The 19084-nt window shown below is 47.1% G+C and overlaps 6 protein-coding genes across 6 annotated transcripts; 2 read left to right on the top strand and 4 right to left on the bottom strand.

Moving 5' to 3' along the window:
• Nucleotides 1-222: 222 nt before the first annotated feature.
• TRUGW13939_03877 (uncharacterized protein) lies at nt 223-2528 on the top strand (the record flags this gene model as incomplete). The annotated part of the gene is made up of 2 exons (XM_035487055.1): nt 223-883; nt 937-2528. The coding sequence occupies 2 exons, from the start codon at nt 223-225 to the stop codon at nt 2526-2528; spliced, it is 2253 nt and encodes a 750-aa protein (XP_035342948.1).
• Nucleotides 2529-3166: 638 nt separating this feature from the next.
• Nucleotides 3167-4804, bottom strand: TRUGW13939_03876 (uncharacterized protein; the record flags this gene model as incomplete). The annotated part of the gene is made up of 6 exons (XM_035487054.1): nt 3167-3316; nt 3395-3489; nt 3563-3817; nt 3883-4075; nt 4135-4429; nt 4524-4804. The coding sequence occupies 6 exons, from the start codon at nt 4802-4804 to the stop codon at nt 3167-3169; spliced, it is 1269 nt and encodes a 422-aa protein (XP_035342947.1).
• Nucleotides 4805-5328: 524 nt separating this feature from the next.
• TRUGW13939_03875 (uncharacterized protein) lies at nt 5329-6666 on the bottom strand (the record flags this gene model as incomplete). The annotated part of the gene is made up of 2 exons (XM_035487053.1): nt 5329-6306; nt 6358-6666. The coding sequence occupies 2 exons, from the start codon at nt 6664-6666 to the stop codon at nt 5329-5331; spliced, it is 1287 nt and encodes a 428-aa protein (XP_035342946.1).
• Nucleotides 6667-6949: 283 nt separating this feature from the next.
• Nucleotides 6950-11035, top strand: TRUGW13939_03874 (uncharacterized protein; the record flags this gene model as incomplete). Its single annotated transcript, XM_035487052.1, has 5 exons — nt 6950-7243; nt 7295-7321; nt 7379-8343; nt 8404-10685; nt 10746-11035. 5 exons carry the CDS (start codon nt 6950-6952, stop codon nt 11033-11035), a joined length of 3858 nt encoding a protein of 1285 aa, XP_035342945.1.
• Nucleotides 11036-11367: 332 nt separating this feature from the next.
• Nucleotides 11368-12169, bottom strand: TRUGW13939_03873 (uncharacterized protein; the record flags this gene model as incomplete). The annotated part of the gene is made up of 3 exons (XM_035487051.1): nt 11368-11939; nt 11998-12027; nt 12109-12169. The coding sequence occupies 3 exons, from the start codon at nt 12167-12169 to the stop codon at nt 11368-11370; spliced, it is 663 nt and encodes a 220-aa protein (XP_035342944.1).
• A 2634-nt stretch (nt 12170-14803) lies between these two features.
• TRUGW13939_03872 (uncharacterized protein) lies at nt 14804-17258 on the bottom strand (the record flags this gene model as incomplete). The annotated part of the gene is made up of 4 exons (XM_035487050.1): nt 14804-15117; nt 15172-16439; nt 16525-17055; nt 17113-17258. Coding segments are annotated over 4 exons (2259 nt in total), but the record flags the coding sequence as incomplete, so codon positions are not given.
• Between the last annotated feature and the right edge of the window lie 1826 nt (nt 17259-19084).

Below are 19084 nucleotides of genomic sequence, written 5' to 3'. Positions count from 1 at the left end.
GAGAAAAAAAAACGAGACATATCGGATCATCCCCCGGCATCATTCAAATCTCTGGTGTTTGCGCAAGTGGATTGGGCGGTCCATCCCCCCCCCCTTCAGGTCTATACTCAAGGTCCGCTTCCAGGCATCCAAGAACACCAAGTCAGACCATTAACCACTTGTTCCAGGCTTGAAAACCCAAAAATTCTTTCTCACGAAGCCCCCAATCACACCTCAGTCACAATGCTTGTTAGCCCATCAGGCAACATCCAAAAGCGCTCGCGCCAGCACCGCCGTCAAATCTCTATCCCAGTAGCCTTGGAGGCAGCCAATCCTCCCAACCTCCCAGCTGCTGCAATGCAACGCTACTCAATGCACAAGCGAGGATCGAGCCTTGACCAGCGAGCACACCTCATCCCCAAAGATAGCTACACAACAAGACACCCCAATGTGCTCCGAGAAACCCAGCAACAACAACACATGAGCCGGCTCAACCAGCCGTACTTTGACCAGTCACACATCCATATGTCGTCAAATACCGATTGCCAACAACTCGGTCCTGGCGGCTTGAACGTTTTTACTAACCCGTCTAGCAATGAAAACATTGTCAATTATGCTTGCATGGACAATGGTAGCTTTGACATTGAAATCGAAAACCTTAAAAATCGCCAGTCAAAGCCCACCGTTCCCAATGTACAGCAACAACAACAACAACACACGAAGGCTGGCATGAACTTCGCCAATGGTCTGGATAGCCAACTATTGAACGAAGAGTCATGGAACTCCTACGCAATCGGCCAATCAGGATTGCCTCAAGTATACGACCTACGACGCATGTCCGTTCAGTCAGACCTTTCCCAGCACTCGTACACTCCATCAACACCAAAAAAACAGATGCACCCAAGTGAGTCCAAATAGCCAGTTTTCCTATGAATGTCAACTAACCTTTTTGTTCAGACTATGTGCCACTTACTCCAGACACTACTCCCTTTCGGAGAACTGTAACCTATACTCAGAATGCACGCAGGTCGCCCACAAAAAATATCGTCTACCAGACGGCCCAACCCGCGTACATGGAAAGAGCCAAGTCACTCCAAGGAGTGCCTGGAAGCAATTTTGCCGAGCCTCAAATTGATGTCCCCTCTCCCCCTAACACTGCCCCTGTTGATTATGATTCTTTTGATATGCTTACCAGCCAGGAGAGTGATTTCGAAAGTACAGAGTTTCAACCGCCGTCCGAAAGCAAGACTTTCAGTTCGAATGACAAGCAAAACTATGTTCAGTTATCGTCAGCCTCTACGTCGTTCCAGTCATCGCCTGAAATCGCCTATATGCCACTTCCCACAGCAAATATGTCCAAAACACCAAAAGTGCCCATCGAGCCAGCAACACCATCCAGGTCAAGCCCACAGAATATGGAAAGCCCATCACCAGACTCGCCATCCAAATCCAAGTTGTCTCCCAGGGTTGCTTCTATCGACAATCTCAACCTTGATAACCGCGTCCAGGCTTCCATTGCCGAAACTGGAATCTCAATTGACGAAATCGCATCCTATATTTCCGGTCCCGACCCCGTGGACGGCAAATGGGTCTGCGTACACCCTGGCTGCGACAGACGATTCGGCCGCAAGGAGAACATCAAGTCACACATCCAAACCCACCTTGGTGACCGACAATACAAATGTGATCACTGCCACAAGTGCTTCGTTCGGGGCCACGACCTCAAGCGACATGCCAAGATCCACACAGGTGACAAGCCTTACGAATGTCCCTGTGGAAATGTATTTGCCCGACACGATGCCTTGACTCGCCACAGACAGCGCGGGATGTGTGTTGGAGGTTACACTGGTGTGGTGCGAAAGACAACTAAGCGCGGTCGCCCTAAGAAGAACCGGCCAGAAATGGATGAACGTCAAGACAAAGCTGCTCGAACTCGCGCAAAGATCACTTCCAGCAATGCAGCGCCATCCGTATCAGGCTCAGACAGTTCGTGTGGCTCGCCTCCTTCCGACGTATTTGAAAGCATGAGTATCCAAGGATCCAGCCCACTAGATGAGATGACCTTGTTCGAGGCAAACAACTACTGCCATCCATCCGAGGTCTTCACGTTCACTCCTCCAGCATCTCCAGGATACAGCACCGGCAATAAGCCCTCACCTGCCCAGAGTGTTCGATCTCACAGCCCATTCAGCGATGGTGGTTATCTTTCCGGGTCTTCGTCCAGATCCGGCCTTGAGAATATCCCAGAAGAAATTCCCGACCTGCCTCTAATCTCCGAGGCCGCGGGCTGCTTTGACGAGCCAGAAAACGCATTGCACTCGGCTCTCGCCGGCTTTTCATCACCCCACACCGTGCCTTCTCTTGTGGGCTCCAAGGCCGGAGCCGACATTGATATCTTCATGAACAATGACTCTAGCTTTTCGGATTTCAGCAATGGGTCGAGTTTCCCCAGTGACATGGATTTATTCCCCGCTAAACCTGCTCCCACTTTGAATGACGACATTTTCTTGGACTTCACCGAAGATCAGTCGCACGACTCCTTCTTCTGATCTAAATTTCCCGCGGTGAAAATTCCTTTTGACTTTCAAAAATGGCGTTCTGGACCAGGCTTGGTGACACTGATGATACACGACTTGACGCTTATATGGCTGGCACGCAACTGACGGACGAGACGATAAACTTTTTTTTGACTGGATAGACTTGCTTTTCGATTTCAACATTCTTTCGGACGGCACTTTAATGAAACCTGTACAACATTCGATTCACCTTTTGAGCGACATGGTAACTGCATATGCGAAAAAGCTGGTATAGCATTGAATTTTTATCTTTTTGTTTTGTTTCCTTTTTTTTAGGACATGTACTTCTCTGGTCTTTTTGTTGTTGTTTTTTTTTGTCTGATCAGAGGAATTATGTATCAGATGCTGAAGTTTTGAATTTCCCCTGTGATTTAATGTTTTGATGCCCCTTTCATTTGTGTGGCTCTAATGACCCGTTTGTTATTTTCGGAGGAGATGAATTAGTTGATTAAGGAAGAAACGCTGTTACGGAGGAAGTAGCATAATGATAAGATTCTTACCGGTATCTAACCTATATTTCAGTATATGTAAACTGATAGCAATGTGTAATTGTATTTCTAAGGCTATGTATAAACATGACAATGCAAACAGTAAAAATAGATATGTATTGACTAAGTTTCAAACCAGGCAACATTCAGCTCAATGGCATGATTATCAACACCCCCATGCGCGAAAATCTTGCTTTGGACATGGCCTTTGGGAACCTTGTCGGCGAAGAAAGTGCTGTTTCCGTTGTATGAGAGTAGATTATCGTCGCCAATCTGCTTTCGTGTTAGCTTTTGTTTTGTTTTGTTTTGTTTTTCCTTTCAAGGGGTAGGAAGGGGGGTTTCTTCTCGTACAGTGAAGAGTGCAGGGTTGTGGATTTGATAACCGCATGTAAAAGCATCCTTGACAAACCCGCAAGGGCCTCTGCGAGATTGAATGTGGAAACCGCCTTGTTATTTTTTTTATTATTATCAGTATTTCAGTAACTATTTCCTGTTGATGAGAGACAAGGAAACACTTACCGGTGACGTCCTTGGCTCTATAAGTCGCACATGTACCGGAAGTAAACCACGTGCCACGGCTGATCAGACATCCTCGCTGCTGGTTCAACGTGTTGTATACCCTCAAGTTCCCCTGACGCGGATGCGCTGGTCCAGTAGGCTCGGGACCCCCCGGTCCATCAGTGGCTGTTGGACGAGGCCTATGAGGCGGAGGCGGCGCTGAGCGTTTGGGAGGGTAGCGGATGCCTGATCTGGGGCAATTTGATGCTGCGCCGACTTTTTTTTGGAGTTAAAAAAAAAAATTTCCCCGTTATCATCAAGAAAGAAAGAAAATTACTCACCTGGCTCGGTGGGTTCAAATTTTCCGGTTTGTAGTCGGCCGCCTACGTTGAAATGGTACCAGATTTCATTCAGAGAGCCTCGGCGACATTTTATTGTGACGTCGGCTCCGTGTGCTGCTTTAAGCGCGTTTTGAATGTCGACGAGGTTATAGGTCTCGTCGTACGATGGCACAATGCCAGCTTCGGACAGGGTCTTTGATATACAGTTAGTTTGTGTTACAAAATGGTGGGGAAAAAAAAAGAGAGGCAAACCTCATAAGAAGGAAGTCCCTTGAACAGCTCAACGGCTTTATCAAAGTAATCTACTACTTCTTCCTGCGGGATATAATCCGTGTAACATTTGGTTTCCAAGGTGCTAATGCAAGTCCCGTGCTTGTTCCATTCGTGTTCCCAGAGATTGGGGTCGTCTCCGCGAAAGTCTTTCCAGTAGTTTTGCATGTATTCAAGTAGATCTCCGCGGCCAGAGTCTACGAGGATTAGTGATATGTTGCTGTACCGCCTGCGGTTATCACAGTACTGGTCGAACCCTCCATCGCAATGGTCGGGCCTGGTTATGTTACGTCAACGAGCCGTTCATTAGGAAAATAAAAAGCAACGAATCCATAAAAAAAAAGGGAAGGGGAAAAAAAAAGGATACATACCACAGTCCGTGTATCGTCCAAGAATCGTCCGGACCAACAGCCGGATCCGCATCCCAGAACTGGGTTTGCTCAAAATGACCGCCAGGGTAGTTGAAACAGCATGTATCCTGGCTGTCAAACTGGGTCTTGCAGCTCAGCTCCGGTAATGGACAGGTAGAAAATTTGCCGTCTTCCTGGTGCAGAGGACTATTACTACTATCAGAGCCCAACAAGCTGAGAGCTCCGGTGAATGACTGTAGCAGACGCTGCGGGCCGGGCAGTTGCTGGAGAAGAGGCTGCATCCTTACCCAACTCCAGTCGAGAAAACAGTAAAATATGGTCTTGTTCAAGTTTCAAGAAGAATAAATAAATGATGAAAATAAACGATGAAAATAGCTGGGGTGCTCGAGATAAGCTGTATCAGTACCTGCAGTCGGCGCATGACCTGGCGTGTGGAGCTCGAGCTTGCCCATTGGCTGCGCTCTAGTCACCCGGGCTGACCAGCAATGCTGCCTTGTCTACTTAAATTTACATGTATGTAGGCTGTGAAAATTTAATAAAATGCGTAGGATTGTTAGTAAATATGGTCTCGCTCAAATTCCGAGAAGAATACACGAATGATGAAAATAGTAATAGCATGTAGTATCTCGTCAAGCAAACGTGATGCAAACACGCCAAGACCAGATGATAGATGAGCTTCATGTATACCCTGGATTAGCAGGATATGGTCATGTATATTTTTTGTATGCATTTCTCATTAAATTTGTAGAATGGGGTATCACGATGCTTATAATACATGTACAAAACATTTCATATCTCAAAACACTCACTGCGTCTGTTCTCCACTCTGTGCCTGCTCCTGCTCCTTTTTGGTCAGGTCGCGCTCTGATAGAAGACGCAGAATCTCAAACCCAACTTCGACAGCAATGAGGAGAATAATAATCCACTCCAGGCGGAGTCCGTGGGTCTCACTCAGCCTCTCACGGAGAACACTCGCGATTTCCTGCGCATAATCCATCTTTTCATTCAGCAGCTTGATGCGGATGCCGACATCCAAGGCCCTGCCCACTTGTTCGTAGTACCCCTCAAGACCTAGGTCGTGTCGGCTGTCCCAAAAGAGATCCGGCAGGGAATCGGTCAGCTCGGAATACAGGTTCAGCTGTGCTCTTACGCTGAGCAGCTGCCCTGTCTTTCGAAGAATAAAACCCCGGGTGAACGGTAGCCGTGAGCCGCGAGAAAGCAGCGTCGGGATATCGCGAGTCGACTCAAAATAGTCAAATAAAAGGCTCTCGAGAACAGCAAGCTTCGTGCTGCGCGCTAGCCCGGATGAAAATGCGATTTTCGTCAGTACCGTCTCGATACTCTGCCGGTTTAATGACGTTGGCTGCGGGTCGGCCGGATTCTGTTTCGTGCCAAGTACAATAGTGTCCCCTTTGATATAGCTGTTTTCCCGTTCTGTGTCCTCCACAAAGTCCAAATTTTCGGTCTCTGGGTTATCCGTATGCAGCCCAACAGCTGCTGGCTGCAGTGTCCTCGAGGCGAAATACGAAGTAAAGCTGTCTGGAAGTGACCACGCAACAACAGTCCCAGAAGGGAAAATGAATATATCCCCTGCTTCATCAGAAGGCAGGTCTGCGACACTTGGGTTTGTCATTCGACGAACGGAATCAAGCGGAACTTGGACATGTAGTACTTGTGGGTAGAGTTGAGTATTGAAAGGATCGGGTTCGTAGCCTTTTTCTTGTAGGATATCTCTAACCCGAGACAGGTCGAATCGCTCAGCAACCGCGTACGCTGTCACCGTCTAGTTCAAAGATTAGCGACATGAGTAAACAGTAGATTCATGGATAATAACCTTGGATTGCCCGGTTCCCTTCTCAGAGAGCTGGCTTCCCGATAGAATGCCATCTCTTGAGCGCTGTGCCTCTACTGCAACTCGTCGAAGCGATGTGTTTGCGGCTGTTTTCCTCCGGTTTGCCTGGCTTGCCTTTTCCGAAGCAGTTTCCTTTTTTTGGGCTATGTCTCCTCCTGCAGGTTGCTTCGGCGCAAATTTGACTGCTGAAGAGAAAAAGCCATTTCGCCCATTCAAAGAAACCGTTGGTAATCTATTAAACGCCTGATGTTGTCTTGACAATCCGGAACAAAGTCGCGAACGAACAAACATAATGGCGAATTGAATATGCGCAAATGTAAGAAGTCTAATTTGTCGGAAAACAATCGCCTTGTTAGTGCACGAGCACCATGCCCAATTTTTTTTGGATTTGATGCTGTGAGGAAGACTTCGCTCGGCGGGACTTCATCGTCGCATAAACACGGAACGCCAAGCATTTCGTACCAGCGTCATTGCGGACCTGCTTAGTCACCCCGCGGCATGACCTCTCCACATCTCGGAGAGGAGCTATTGCTTCACCCTGGAGCTCTGGCGACGCGCTGCTCTGACCCCAAGGATGGAGTCGGTCGACGCTGCTGCTGGTTCTTCTGATGGCCCTGGGCCATCCCAATCGCAATTCCCGGGATCCTCTTCGTCGCAAACTGCCGATCTACATAGTAGTGACGACGAACGCAGTCAAACCGGCCGTGATGCGGCCGAGGAACATGAAAGTGAAGAGGATGACGAGGACGAAGAAGAGGATGAAGACGAGGAGCCTCGTCTAAAATATGCCTATCTCACCAAGCATATTCCCAATCTATATCGTGGCGGAGATGCAACAAGCACATTCCTTGTTGGAGGAGATAAGATGGTATGCTTCGTACAACATGCGTGAGTAGACATGATCTGACCGTTCATACAGATAGTCGGAACACACAACGGAAATATAGTGAGACAGCGCGCACTCGAAACCTCCAAGATCTTGTATAATTGACCGTCAATATAGCATGTTTTGTCACTACCGACGTTTAAACCTATCCGTGTTTATACGGCGCATTCTGCGAGCATCACGTCTGCTTCTACATCTCCATTTCCACCGCCACTTCCAGGCCTTCGGTCAAACAGCGCAGCGAGACATTCCGAGGACGATATTTACCCTTCAATCAAGTCACCGAATTCATCCCTGCGAGCCAAGGGCAGATCTAAAGATTCTGGTCAGCCCACACTGCCGCCAACGCCTTCGAATTCGATTCATATAGCTACCTCGAGTATTGACGGAAATGTTTGTGTTTATTCGCTGCTCGAACCCAAAGACGTCCTCCTTCGGAACTTTGGAAGGCCTGTGCATGCTGTCGCGCTTTCCCCAGAATACAAGAATGATCGAACATATATATCAGGTGGTCGAGCTGGCCAGTTGATTCTCACTGTTGGAGGACGACAAGGTGTGACTGAAAACTCTACAACATTGGGTGGTGCTGCAGCTACCGCCTCTGGATGGTTTGGATCTCTTGGTTTGGGCTCCAACTCCGGCAAGGACACTATTCTGCACAGTGGCGAGGGCACCATCAATACAATCAAATGGTCACTGTCTGGAAAATATGTGGTTTGGGTCAATGAAGAAGGTATCAAGATCATGCGAACAAACCTGCATTTAGATCCAGCCGACGCAGAATACGCATGGACACGAATAAGACACATCGACAGACCAAATCGCCCCCAATGGGAAGAGATGGCGAGTGTTTGGAAAGCACACGCTGAATGGGTCGATGAGAAATTGCTGGGAGTTTCCGAGCTCAGTGAAAGTGGCCAAACCGACCCGGCTGATACCCCTAGCCAGGCCCAGGAGGTCGAGAAACTTGTCGTGGGTTGGGGTGGGACGATATGGGTCATTAACGTCTATCCGGACCGCGTTTCGCCTGCTTCAAGTCGAGTGGGCGATCGAAAACTGGGAGATGCCGAGGTGGGAACAATGTGAGTCAGACGAAATGATACCTCGGCCACACTTTACCCAGCAGCTGACACCTAGGCAAGTCTTCGAACCGACTGTATAATCTCCGGTATCGCTATGTATAGTCGGACTTTGCTTCTTGTTCTAGCATACCTAGAAGGCGAAAAGGACGATTCCGAGGGGCATCCACAAAGTAGCCGGAAGCAAAAGGCAGCCGAACCCGAGCTTCGCCTCATCGATGTTGAAACGCAAGAAGAAGTCAGCGCCGATACCCTCTCTATCCAGCGATATGAGACGTTGTCCTCGTCTGATTATCATATGAGCATTTTGCTTCCTCCGCGAATCCCAACGGCTGCCGCTCAACGCGGAGCTCTGGGTGCATTAGGTACAGGGCTTTTAGATGCCACTCTATACCCAGCGAGGCTATTCACCTCAAATGCTAGCATCCGGAGCGCGGGAAGTAATGGCGATAGAGGCTCTGATAGAGCCGCTAGCTCTTTTATCTCCAACCCTGTCTCCACATCATCTACGATGCCAAAAGAGTTGCAGACTGTGTCCACCGCCAAGGGAATCAAAATCTTCGTCCACAGTCCATTTGACTGTGTAGCAGCTGCTCCAACGGATCTATCGGACCATCTATCGTGGCTTGAATCACACGACAGGTATGAAGAAGCCTGGAAACTAGTCGACGAGCACCCCGAGGCTGCAAACCCCATATCGGAAGGACATATAGACGTATATGCGAGGTCCCAAACCAGTTTGGTAGAGTTCTTTGCAGATGACAATGCTTCCGTGACAACCGCCGGCCAACCGACCAACACAATCGCTGAAAAGGAGAAGCGGCGCATTGGCGAGTTGTGGCTTGAGCAGCTCGTTCAAGGTAGCGAATGGGAACAAGCCGGAGAAATATGTACAAAAGTCCTAAACACAAGCTCTAGATGGGAATTTTGGATCGGGAAGTTTATAGAGGCCGGCAAGTTTGATGAGATTACTTCTTATATTCCTGTCGACATCCTACCACCGCTCCCCGCAAATGTCTTTGACGTTATTCTCAAACATTACATTTCTCATGACAAGCGGCGGTTTGAGCAGTTACTAGACTTGTGGCCGCCGGACCTGTTTGATATTTCAAGCATCATCTCAACGATCGAGAGCTCACTGAACTCGCCAGAAGTCAAGGCGGATTCAGATGACTGGCGCATTCTGACGGACAGACTAGCCAAGATGTTCTTGGCTGATGGGCGCCAGCGCGAGGCTTTACAATGCTATATACGGCTACAAGATGCCGAAACCGCTCTCTCTCTGATCCGAGAATTCCGGCTGGCACACGCCATTTCCGACGACGTTTTGAAGTTTATCCTCATTCGTGTTTCAAAACATCAGGTAGAAACGGCCTCTATTGCTGAACTGGAAACTGCTACTGCCGAGTCCATAAAAATTCTTGTGAGAGAGGCATACAACGGCATTGTGCATCCCGAGACGGTCGTGTCGCAGCTACAAATTCCATCTGGCCGCCTCTATCTGTTCTTTTATCTCCGCGCCCTCTGGAAGGGAGAAGACCACCCATCCAAAACCGAAAAGACCCGTTTCCGAGGCCGAGGCCGTCACGCCAGAGACGCGGCGGAGAAACTCGCCGCAGATGAGGGTAGAGCTCTGGTGGAACCATTTGGCGATATTGCAGTAGATTTGTTTGCAGACTATGACCGACAATTACTAATGGAGTTTTTGCAAACAAGCACGTCTTATTCTTTTGACGAAGCCTGCAATATCTGTGAAATCCGACGGTACACGTCTGAGCTGGTATACCTCCTCTCCAAGACCGGACAGACCAAGAGGGCTTTGAACCTGATCCTTTCGGATTTGAACGATGTATCCCAGGCAATCGAGTTTGCCAAGGCCCAAGACGACTCTGACCTGTGGGAGGACTTGCTGAATTATTCCATGGACAAACCAGCATTTATCCACGCCTTGCTGACTGAAGCCGGCACGTCGATTGATCCGATCAAGCTGGTCAAGCGCATCCCGAGCGGGTTGGAAATTGAAGGACTCCGAGACGGCCTGACGCGGCTGCTTCGCGATCACGACGTTCACGCTACTATCAGCCAGGGGGCGACAAAGGTTTTGCAGAGTGAAGTCGCTGTCGGCATGGACACTCTGCGACAGGGACAGCGGCGGGGTATTAAATTCGACGTCTGCGCATTTCCTGGTGCCGCTTCACCGGCACCAGAAGATGGGAAAGAAGAAGAGAAGAAAAAGGACGGGCAAAACGCAGACGACGAGGGTCTCGAGCAAGGCACGACAAGCAAACGTCCGCAAGTGGCACCAGGGTCATGTGGAGGTTGCCTCAAGCCTTTCCATGAGAATGGTACCAGACTCTTTTTTTTATAAATTTTTTTTAAAGCACTGCTAACTTATTCAATTACAGAAAGAGAAATACTGGTTGGATTTGCCTGCGGCCACGTCTTCCATCTATCTCACGTCCGAGAGCCTCGCCATTCACATGATAAAGACGAAGACGAGGCATCATCAACTACCTCCAGCGAGACTATTCAAGAACCCCAAAGCCACGAAGACGATTCTTCATATTACAGCACGTCTCGAACCGTCGGGCCCAAAGTCACAGCAGCCCGGTTGATACGCGATCGGGTCGGCGACGGATGTCGGATTTGTGCGCTGGGTAGAGAGGTTGAAAAGGCTTCTGCTGCAGTGCAGTAGGAGCTTAAATAAGTGCAACCCATTTTTATTCAAGAGTTAATAGATGGTTTGCAATCTCAGCGACTCTTCCAGATGTTGCCGCAGGGTGTAATTTATTTACTTTATTTTTTAGTTTGTTTGCATAGATACCCCAATTTATATCAATTGATAAGTTTTCAGGTCAACATGTATTGTATTAATTAAGGCTGCCAGTGAATTAAACGCACAAACCTATACATTTGTATAAAATCAAGCAGCTCTATTTCCAGACCTTCCTGATACAATAATCCGCGGCCTTTAGCAAACGGGATGAGGATTTGCTGCGGTCCTCTTTGGCATCTCGTCACAGCCTGCTAGATGTCGATGAGAAAACTGAAAGCCAATACCCAGACACCAATTGCAAGACCAGAATATGCCATTCCAGCCACAGCATCCGATACTGGGATGAGTGTAGATGGGGTTGGTGTCGGCGTAAGACTCGGCTTAGAAGCTCCTACTCCTCCTCCTCTTCCTCTACTGCTTGGCGTGGAAGCAGCAGAGTTTAGAAAACCAGTGCTCGGAGTAGAAGCCGCAGAGTAATCATATACCGTTGTTGATGTCTGGCTGATAAAGCTTGGTGAAGTCTCAGGAGTTGTTGGCTTGGCTGTTGGAATACTAGGACTCGGAGCCCCCGTGGTAGTGTCCCCAGCGCCGGTTTGCCATCTCCCACCTGGTAATTGGGTGGATGAAGCCAAGTAGGTAACGTAGGTGGTCTTTTCGCAGCTAACGGGGACGATAACGGTGGTTGTTTCTTTTTGAGCAGTTAGTATAGACTTTTCAAGTGAGTATGCGAGAAGGGGGGTGGGGGAAGGGTGGCTCTCACCCTCACGAGCTAGAAGATTCGCCAGGGATACTGCCTTGGGAGGAACCCGGGCATCGAGTGCATCTTTCAGTGAGTCGTTAGTAAAAGTTTCAGTATGAGAAGGGGAATTTTAGAAGCTTACGAGTAAGATTCGAAAGACGGATATAAGCTGCTGTTTAAAAAAAAAGGGAGATACAATCAGCACCAATGACTACTTTTTTTTTTCTCTTCCAGGAAGCGCGACAAAACTCACCGCGACAGAGAGCCAACTCTGTAAAGACGAATAGGGTAAGAAACGCGATGAGCTTAAGCATCGTTGCTGGGTATAGTTATTTCTTCGAAGAAGAATGCAAAAACGAAGTAGGTGTTTTGTCCACGCAGCAGAATGGTCAACGAAGTTTGAGAGATTTGAAGGGGAGGATGGCGGTTTTGTGGCTGGAAAAGGAGAGAGAGAGAGAGAGAGAGAGAGAGAGAGAGAGAGAGAAGGGTGACACAGAGTGAGGAGTGAGTCACTGATGTCGGCCAGTTCAGGGGGAAGGTGGTTGGGATGGTCACAGTTGGGATGGTTGCAGAAGGCACGCTTGTACCACACTTGTGTTTCTCGTTGATATGTCAACTGGTGCGCTGCGACCATTAATAAAATTTATTGAACAGAATTATAGCATATTACTTCTATGAAGACTCGTGGTAATTCAGGTATACATGTAGAGATGAACTCTCAGCCAGAGCCAGCTCACACGTCAGAAAACAGTCATACCTACCATAAAGCATGCAACCAGCAATTCCCCATAAATTAGAAATTAACTGCCATCTCTATACACAAGCCGTAGAGTGCGCAAGCAAGTTGTGTTTCACAATATTTCCTAATCGGGAAGTTCATGCTTTCAGGGCTGCACGGAAACAGCAGACAGGTTACAACAAGGAAATTATTTCCATGCAATGGGCCGAGCTTGATTCCAGAAGCTGTATGATCTTGTTTTTAACTTGATAGAACTTATTTCCTCTTCCCAAAAGATAGAAGCATACAAACACCAATACACTCGATATTATTCTATACTTTTTTCAGGCTCCTTTTCCCCCCACATATGTGTTTTCAGGGGCTAGAAAATAAGAATTAACCGAAGAAAAAACAAACGACAGATCGGTCCCTGGTCGACCCCAATCGCAGCACATAGTAGGACAACGATGACACGATGGAGGGCGATCAATCACTGAATTTTTATTTTTTCCCCAGCAATACTATATACTCCGTGTCACACTCATACGAGTTGTTATTTAAGTCATGAAATCGGACATATCACACCATGGATACCAGCAGCAGAGCACTATTCCCTCAATAGTTAGTACTCAGCAGCAGTACGTAGTAGTAAGTACGGAGAACAACAGTCCTAGCACCGCCGGTCCAGACTCACCTAGTCTGGTCTGATACAGGATCGAGCGCGCGCTCGGATCAGGGGACAAGTGGGACACGAGTCAGATTTTATTATTGTCGGAACCGCGGATAGTTGCATTTTTTTACCGCGTATCCATGACATACTAAAATACCCGTTTTTTTGGATCTGCATCTTCGCTCGGACTTGTTTGTCTATGGGATATTAACAATGTCATAAGAAAGCTAGGGATTCGTTGTCAATTCAACTAAATAAAAGAGCCTCCAAAAAGACTAAATTTAAAAAAAAAAGAAGCAGCATGAACACTTTATATACACCGGTATGGTAACATTTGTAAAATATACGTATTACCATCCGTAATTCAGCCAAATTAGTCTGCCAAGACGATACCTAATTACAGTACAAATGCACCTAACAGTTCTAGACCTTGCAAAAATCCTGGAAAATCCTGCAAAATGACGCAGATCACGTTAATGTACCACCCAGTGATATCATTTAATTTTTTTAAAAAAAAGAATCATCTCCCAGTTCAATGCGAATTGGGGGGTTTTTTCTTTTAACGTTGTTTCGGTGCCTGCCAAGATATGATCAACATCAACTGTTAAGAGTCATATAATATATGTTATGGTCTGGAACATCAATTGATGAATTGCAACCCTGCTAGACCCACACTGGCATCACTGTTCATTGACAACATCAATGTGGAGGTGAATATTGAAGACCTTGAACATTGCACATAAAAAAAACTACATAAACATAGCCGACCAGCAAAAACTACTATACTCATAAACATCAATCCAGCAGCCTCGTGGACCCCAGATACTATGAGATTTCAGTTACATGAAAATAGTAGTGAATATTAATCTGATTTCGCTAATTTTGTAGAAAGTAGAGAGAGAGAGAGAGAGAGAGATTTTTTCCATGAACAATCAATGTATTTGAAAAAAAAAAAAAAATCCAAAGTAGGCAGGGTATCAATCTCGTGTATTTCATACCCATGCTCTCCCCCCAAAAAAGGAAAGAAAGGGGGAGCAAAAAAAAGGCAAATAGGCAATAAAAGTATATATAAAAAAAAAAGGACAAGTACAAACTTCTGACAGCTTGTGTCAGGAAGAATTGCTATGCCTTGTAAATGTTGCTTGAAAGGTCCGTTTATCTCCTTCGTGGCTTCGTAGTAAAAACAAAAAAATCCCCTTCTGTATGTGCAGAGATGCGATCAAAAAAATCAATGAAAAACAAAAAAACAGCAAACTATAACGACATGGGTATCATTGCTCGGAGACTCGTGTATTATCACCGTATTCAACAACGCCCACGAGAAATAACGCCTTAAAATCAAAAAATCAAACCAATCCGCCCAAAACACCGTATGAAACAAACCCAAAAGAAAGAAGAAGTGAAAGATTGACCAACGGCGATCGAGATTGCATGTAAGTCGTGTCGAAAGCCGAAATCGATAAAATAGCATTATGATTGGATGCAATAGATACCCATGATATCGAGTCAAAAGAAGGTCCACAAGAGAGGGGTCATTGCGAATGTCGAAGGGAAACGAGCTCAGTATTTTAGGTTAACTTCGATGGCTGAGGTGGGCGTGCCAATGTCGGGCGTAGGAATATCGAACTTAGATGCATCCGAGAATTCAGCTACCATGTCTTGACCTTCCGGGAGATGCTGGACCACGTCGTCATCCACCTTAATCTTTAGTCCATTGTGATTGATGCGAAGGATCCGAACAATCCGATCGGTTTCAATCTGGTATTTTTCCGAAATTTTCTGCATCAAATCGTGAACAGTGCGCTCAGTCAAGTAAACTGCACGGTAATAGTCGTCCCCTTGGCCAGAAGGGAACCGGACATAGAAACACGCGACTATTGACAATATTTGTTAGAATATATCTTTTGAAACATAAGCAATAAACTCACTTGGTTTCGGAGGACACTCCGATGGCGGCTTGTATGTTGGATCGATGTCTATGGCTTCAATGTAGCCAGTAGTGGCGTTCTTCTTGACCTTCACAGGCTGATTGATAGTAGACGACTGCGTGTTAATATTGGACCAATCCATTGATTCATTATGACCAGACGCATGATTAGGCAATTGTCGTTCCGCCGGTCGAAGAGGAGAGTTAAGCGAGACACTACTGTTAGTTGGGGACATGATACTAGAGACGCCCGGAGCTGTATTGACGCTGTGTAGCGATCCACCGGTATTTTGACGAGAAAGGCGTTCGAACTTTTGCTCGGCAGTGTCGCCCGGTAATGAGACAGGGTAAAGATCGGGATCGTCGAGGTCGTCGCCTCGTAGATTTAATACGCTGATCGGTCGAGTGGACGAGAACATGTCCTGCAACATCGAGTATCGGTAGTGGAGATCGTCTTCGGGGGAAAGTTTGCCGCCGCCCTCTTGGGAGTCGATTGACCACGTGCGTTTGTGCTTGGAAAGTTTGACTGGTCGATTGTCAGAAACCTTGGTCGCTATAGACACATTGCTTCGTTTGCGTTTGCCAATATTACCTCCACCCATCTCCATTTGGGCTATTTGCTGTTTAAGCTTTTCCATGTTCTTCTTCACATGAGCAATATCATTGGATAGCTTCCGTTCTGCACCATGATCACGGAAAAGCTTCACTTTGCAATAGGATACCTCAGAAGTGGGCAGGCCGGTTACCGCGTCGTTTGGTGTTAGCACCTCTGTCTTGGCACAAAACCGGACAGGGATGCCTTTGACGCCCTTTGAATGGCTAAAGTCGGTCGAGAGAAAATTGAAGCGAACGGATAGGGCACAATCCGCATTTCCGGTGGCTGGATTAGCGGTCCAAGTAACACAGAACCCATCGAATGAAGCGTGTTCGAGTTCGACCCGACTGTTTCGTTGGCCTTCTTCTCCGCTCTGGTTCGGGTCAACGTATTCGACGGCGAGCAGTTTGCCACCTCGTTGGTAGGCTTCGTTCAATCCGCGGCCCTCCTTCCACAATTGCCAGCAAGCAGACGGCTTCGATCTCTGCTGTTCGTCTTCAAAAGAGACACGAATGTAGGTCCTATACTTGCAGGGTTGAGAGCTAGGGGGATGGGGAGTCGTGTCAACGACCGATAATGAATATGCCTGACCTTTGTTGAGGTATGTGACAGGGATTTCATCTGATTGTTTGATCATAGCGGTTGGGGCGCGCAACGAGACGCCGTAGCGGAACCTGAGTATGTGTTAGAATAATCCGATTGCGAACAATTCATGCGACCGCTATCCCTTAGGTAGGGACAAAATCAAGTCTCACTCACTTCTCGCCATGCGTCTCGGCGCTCATATCCATCTCTTCTGAAAACCCAACATTCGGCATCATCATATTCATTGGCTGGGCACCTGGAATCGCCATTTGGTCCATCGAGGACTCGTCTGATCTGTCCATAGAGTCGTACGCTGAATCCTGATGCATATATGAGTTGGCGGCAAATCCTGCTTGCTCGGTGAAAGAATCTATATTCTGGAACTGTTGGGGCATGAACTGGTTTTGCATGTTCTGATAGTCAAGATTTATGTCGCCGTTGGGGTCAACTGGTAAATTTGAAGGGATGGTGTTAGGAATTGAGGGGGGAGTGGCAAGGTTATAAGGGATCGGGGTGTGAAGGTCGCCGGCTTGATGGTGGTACATGGTAGTCAAGCCTCCGGCGGTGGGAGTATAGTAGCCTGGAGGTTGGTTTGCAAAGTCCATAAATTGATAGGAAGCTAGGTCCAGGACAGATGGCGTGAATCTAACATCTTGAAGACCCTTTGGAGTCGTGTCATGATGCTTGATATGGTCATTTTCGAATCTATGCATTTGGCTCAGTAATCGAAGCGGCGACTCTGGAGAAAAGGGTTCAACGAACCTGTCGTGCATTCCTCCCTCTACAGCAGCCGGGTTGACGGAGCCATCATGTCGATTATCGCCAGGCATGGAGCCATCCGAGACGACATTGGGAAACGACTTGCGAAACTTGTTGATAAGCTCATCGTTTGGCTTCCGTGTTGTAGTTCTAGGCGGAATCAAGCAGTCACGTTAGTAACCAGCCTCAGAGATTTTGGGGTGGGGTGAGGGGATTCCCGAACCTGTTGCGAAACATCTGGGGCGACAAGAAGTTGCTATGACTGAGTTTGGACGATCGAAGAAACAAAGTCGGTACCAGGGAGAGATGAGGCCCAGACCGGGTGCAACATCCGGATCAAACGCGAAACGAATTAACCCGTTGGAAGGGGTGAGAAACCTCCTTTTTTTTTTTTAACTGTTTCAGTCTCCCCTTCCTTTTTATTGATTTTTTTTTTTCGTGGCGATGGGTCTTTTGGTTTGTTGTGGTGGTCGACTGTGTCGCGGGGTGTCGAAAGAAGAGTTCGAGCTAAGAAACGGCGAGGCCGGGAATGCGCACGGCAGGCGGTAGCGGCCGGAGTAAGGCCGGAGGGGAGAATAATAAATACAAGGTGATTTTAAGTCGCGAGTATCAAGCCATGTGAGGGAGATGCTCGACTAGGGGAGGAAAACAATAAGTATTAAATAAGAGGGATGGATAAAAGGAGGAGGAAAGAGGATGTGGAAGGAAGATTAGAGGTTTGACCACCATATACTAACTACACACACAGAAAATGATTAATTAGTAGGTATTGGATTTACAAGGGCGGGGAAAGAACTGCGGTGTTACCCGCTCTGGGCTGGGGACCACGGTACGTAACGGGATTACAGCTGCTCCTCGTGCGGTGCCGAACCGACGCTTTACGGCTCGGGAGTAACGTACATTACAGCGCCCTTTTTTTTCTATCCGATAGGCGACGCCACATGCCTCATTTGCATGTTATGCGGCTTGCATAATAGTACTACTGGAAAACTCTCGACAGTGGACATTTGCAGAAATCACCAATGCGTGCACGGGCAGATAATAATGGCGGCCAGAGAGTGGAGAGTGGAGACTGATACTACGTCTAATAGTGGGTCATGTGGTTTTAGTACGGTCCGCGGTGTGTATGAGTTTACGATGCATACTGTAATACTAGTATACGGCAGCGTTACTATACATTATTCATGTGAGATCAATCATTGCATATTCTTATTATTATTATCACTGAGTACACACTGTATAGAACATAAAGGGTCTGCTAATCGAAGCACAGCACTTTGAATTTATTTGCACTATAGACTCTTATTTGCGCTATATACTCAAGTGGCGAGGTAAAATAAAAAACGGAACGATTACCTCCAAAGTCATCCCGCAACATAAGCCACCGAATACTCCGTATGGAGTCGATGACACCGGTATCTAATATTATTATTATTATTGCGACTTTGAATTAATTACTACTATTCGGATTCCATCAATGGCGTACTTGTCCCCACAGTCGATGACGACAAGAGAAAAGGGGACCTGAAGAGGAACAGAACATGAATGGCTGGTTTGTTATTTCCATTTCTATTGTGATTCGCTGCATGTTGATGCCCCGATTTTTAATTTTCATACATGGCTTTTTTTGTACCCAGACAACAGAAAACAGTTTCTTAGTGACTGAATACTATCCACCAATGGAATTGTATATTTCCTCGCTAAATATTTAAATATTTAAAATAATATAAACCATGTGTCAAATAGAGCAGGAGCAGGAGAGAGAAAAAAGGTACAAGTAAGCCCAATCCGTCCGCCCAATCCGTCCCATTGGCTCCCGAATAATCTACCCCATCGTGGAGAACTCTCCATACTTCTGGGTCCATATACTACGGAGAAGAATATTGTGCACTTGATAGTCAAGATACGAAGTACCGGTTGACTAACTCGATCAATTATTATTTTGCGGGTCAAATCATCCGTACGCAGAATCCCC

Source organism: Talaromyces rugulosus, chromosome II, assembly GCF_013368755.1.
Source record: "Talaromyces rugulosus chromosome II, complete sequence".
NCBI lineage: Eukaryota > Fungi > Ascomycota > Eurotiomycetes > Eurotiales > Trichocomaceae > Talaromyces > Talaromyces rugulosus.
Note: the sequence above shows the minus strand (reverse complement) of the source record. Positions and strands in the feature narration are given on the sequence as shown.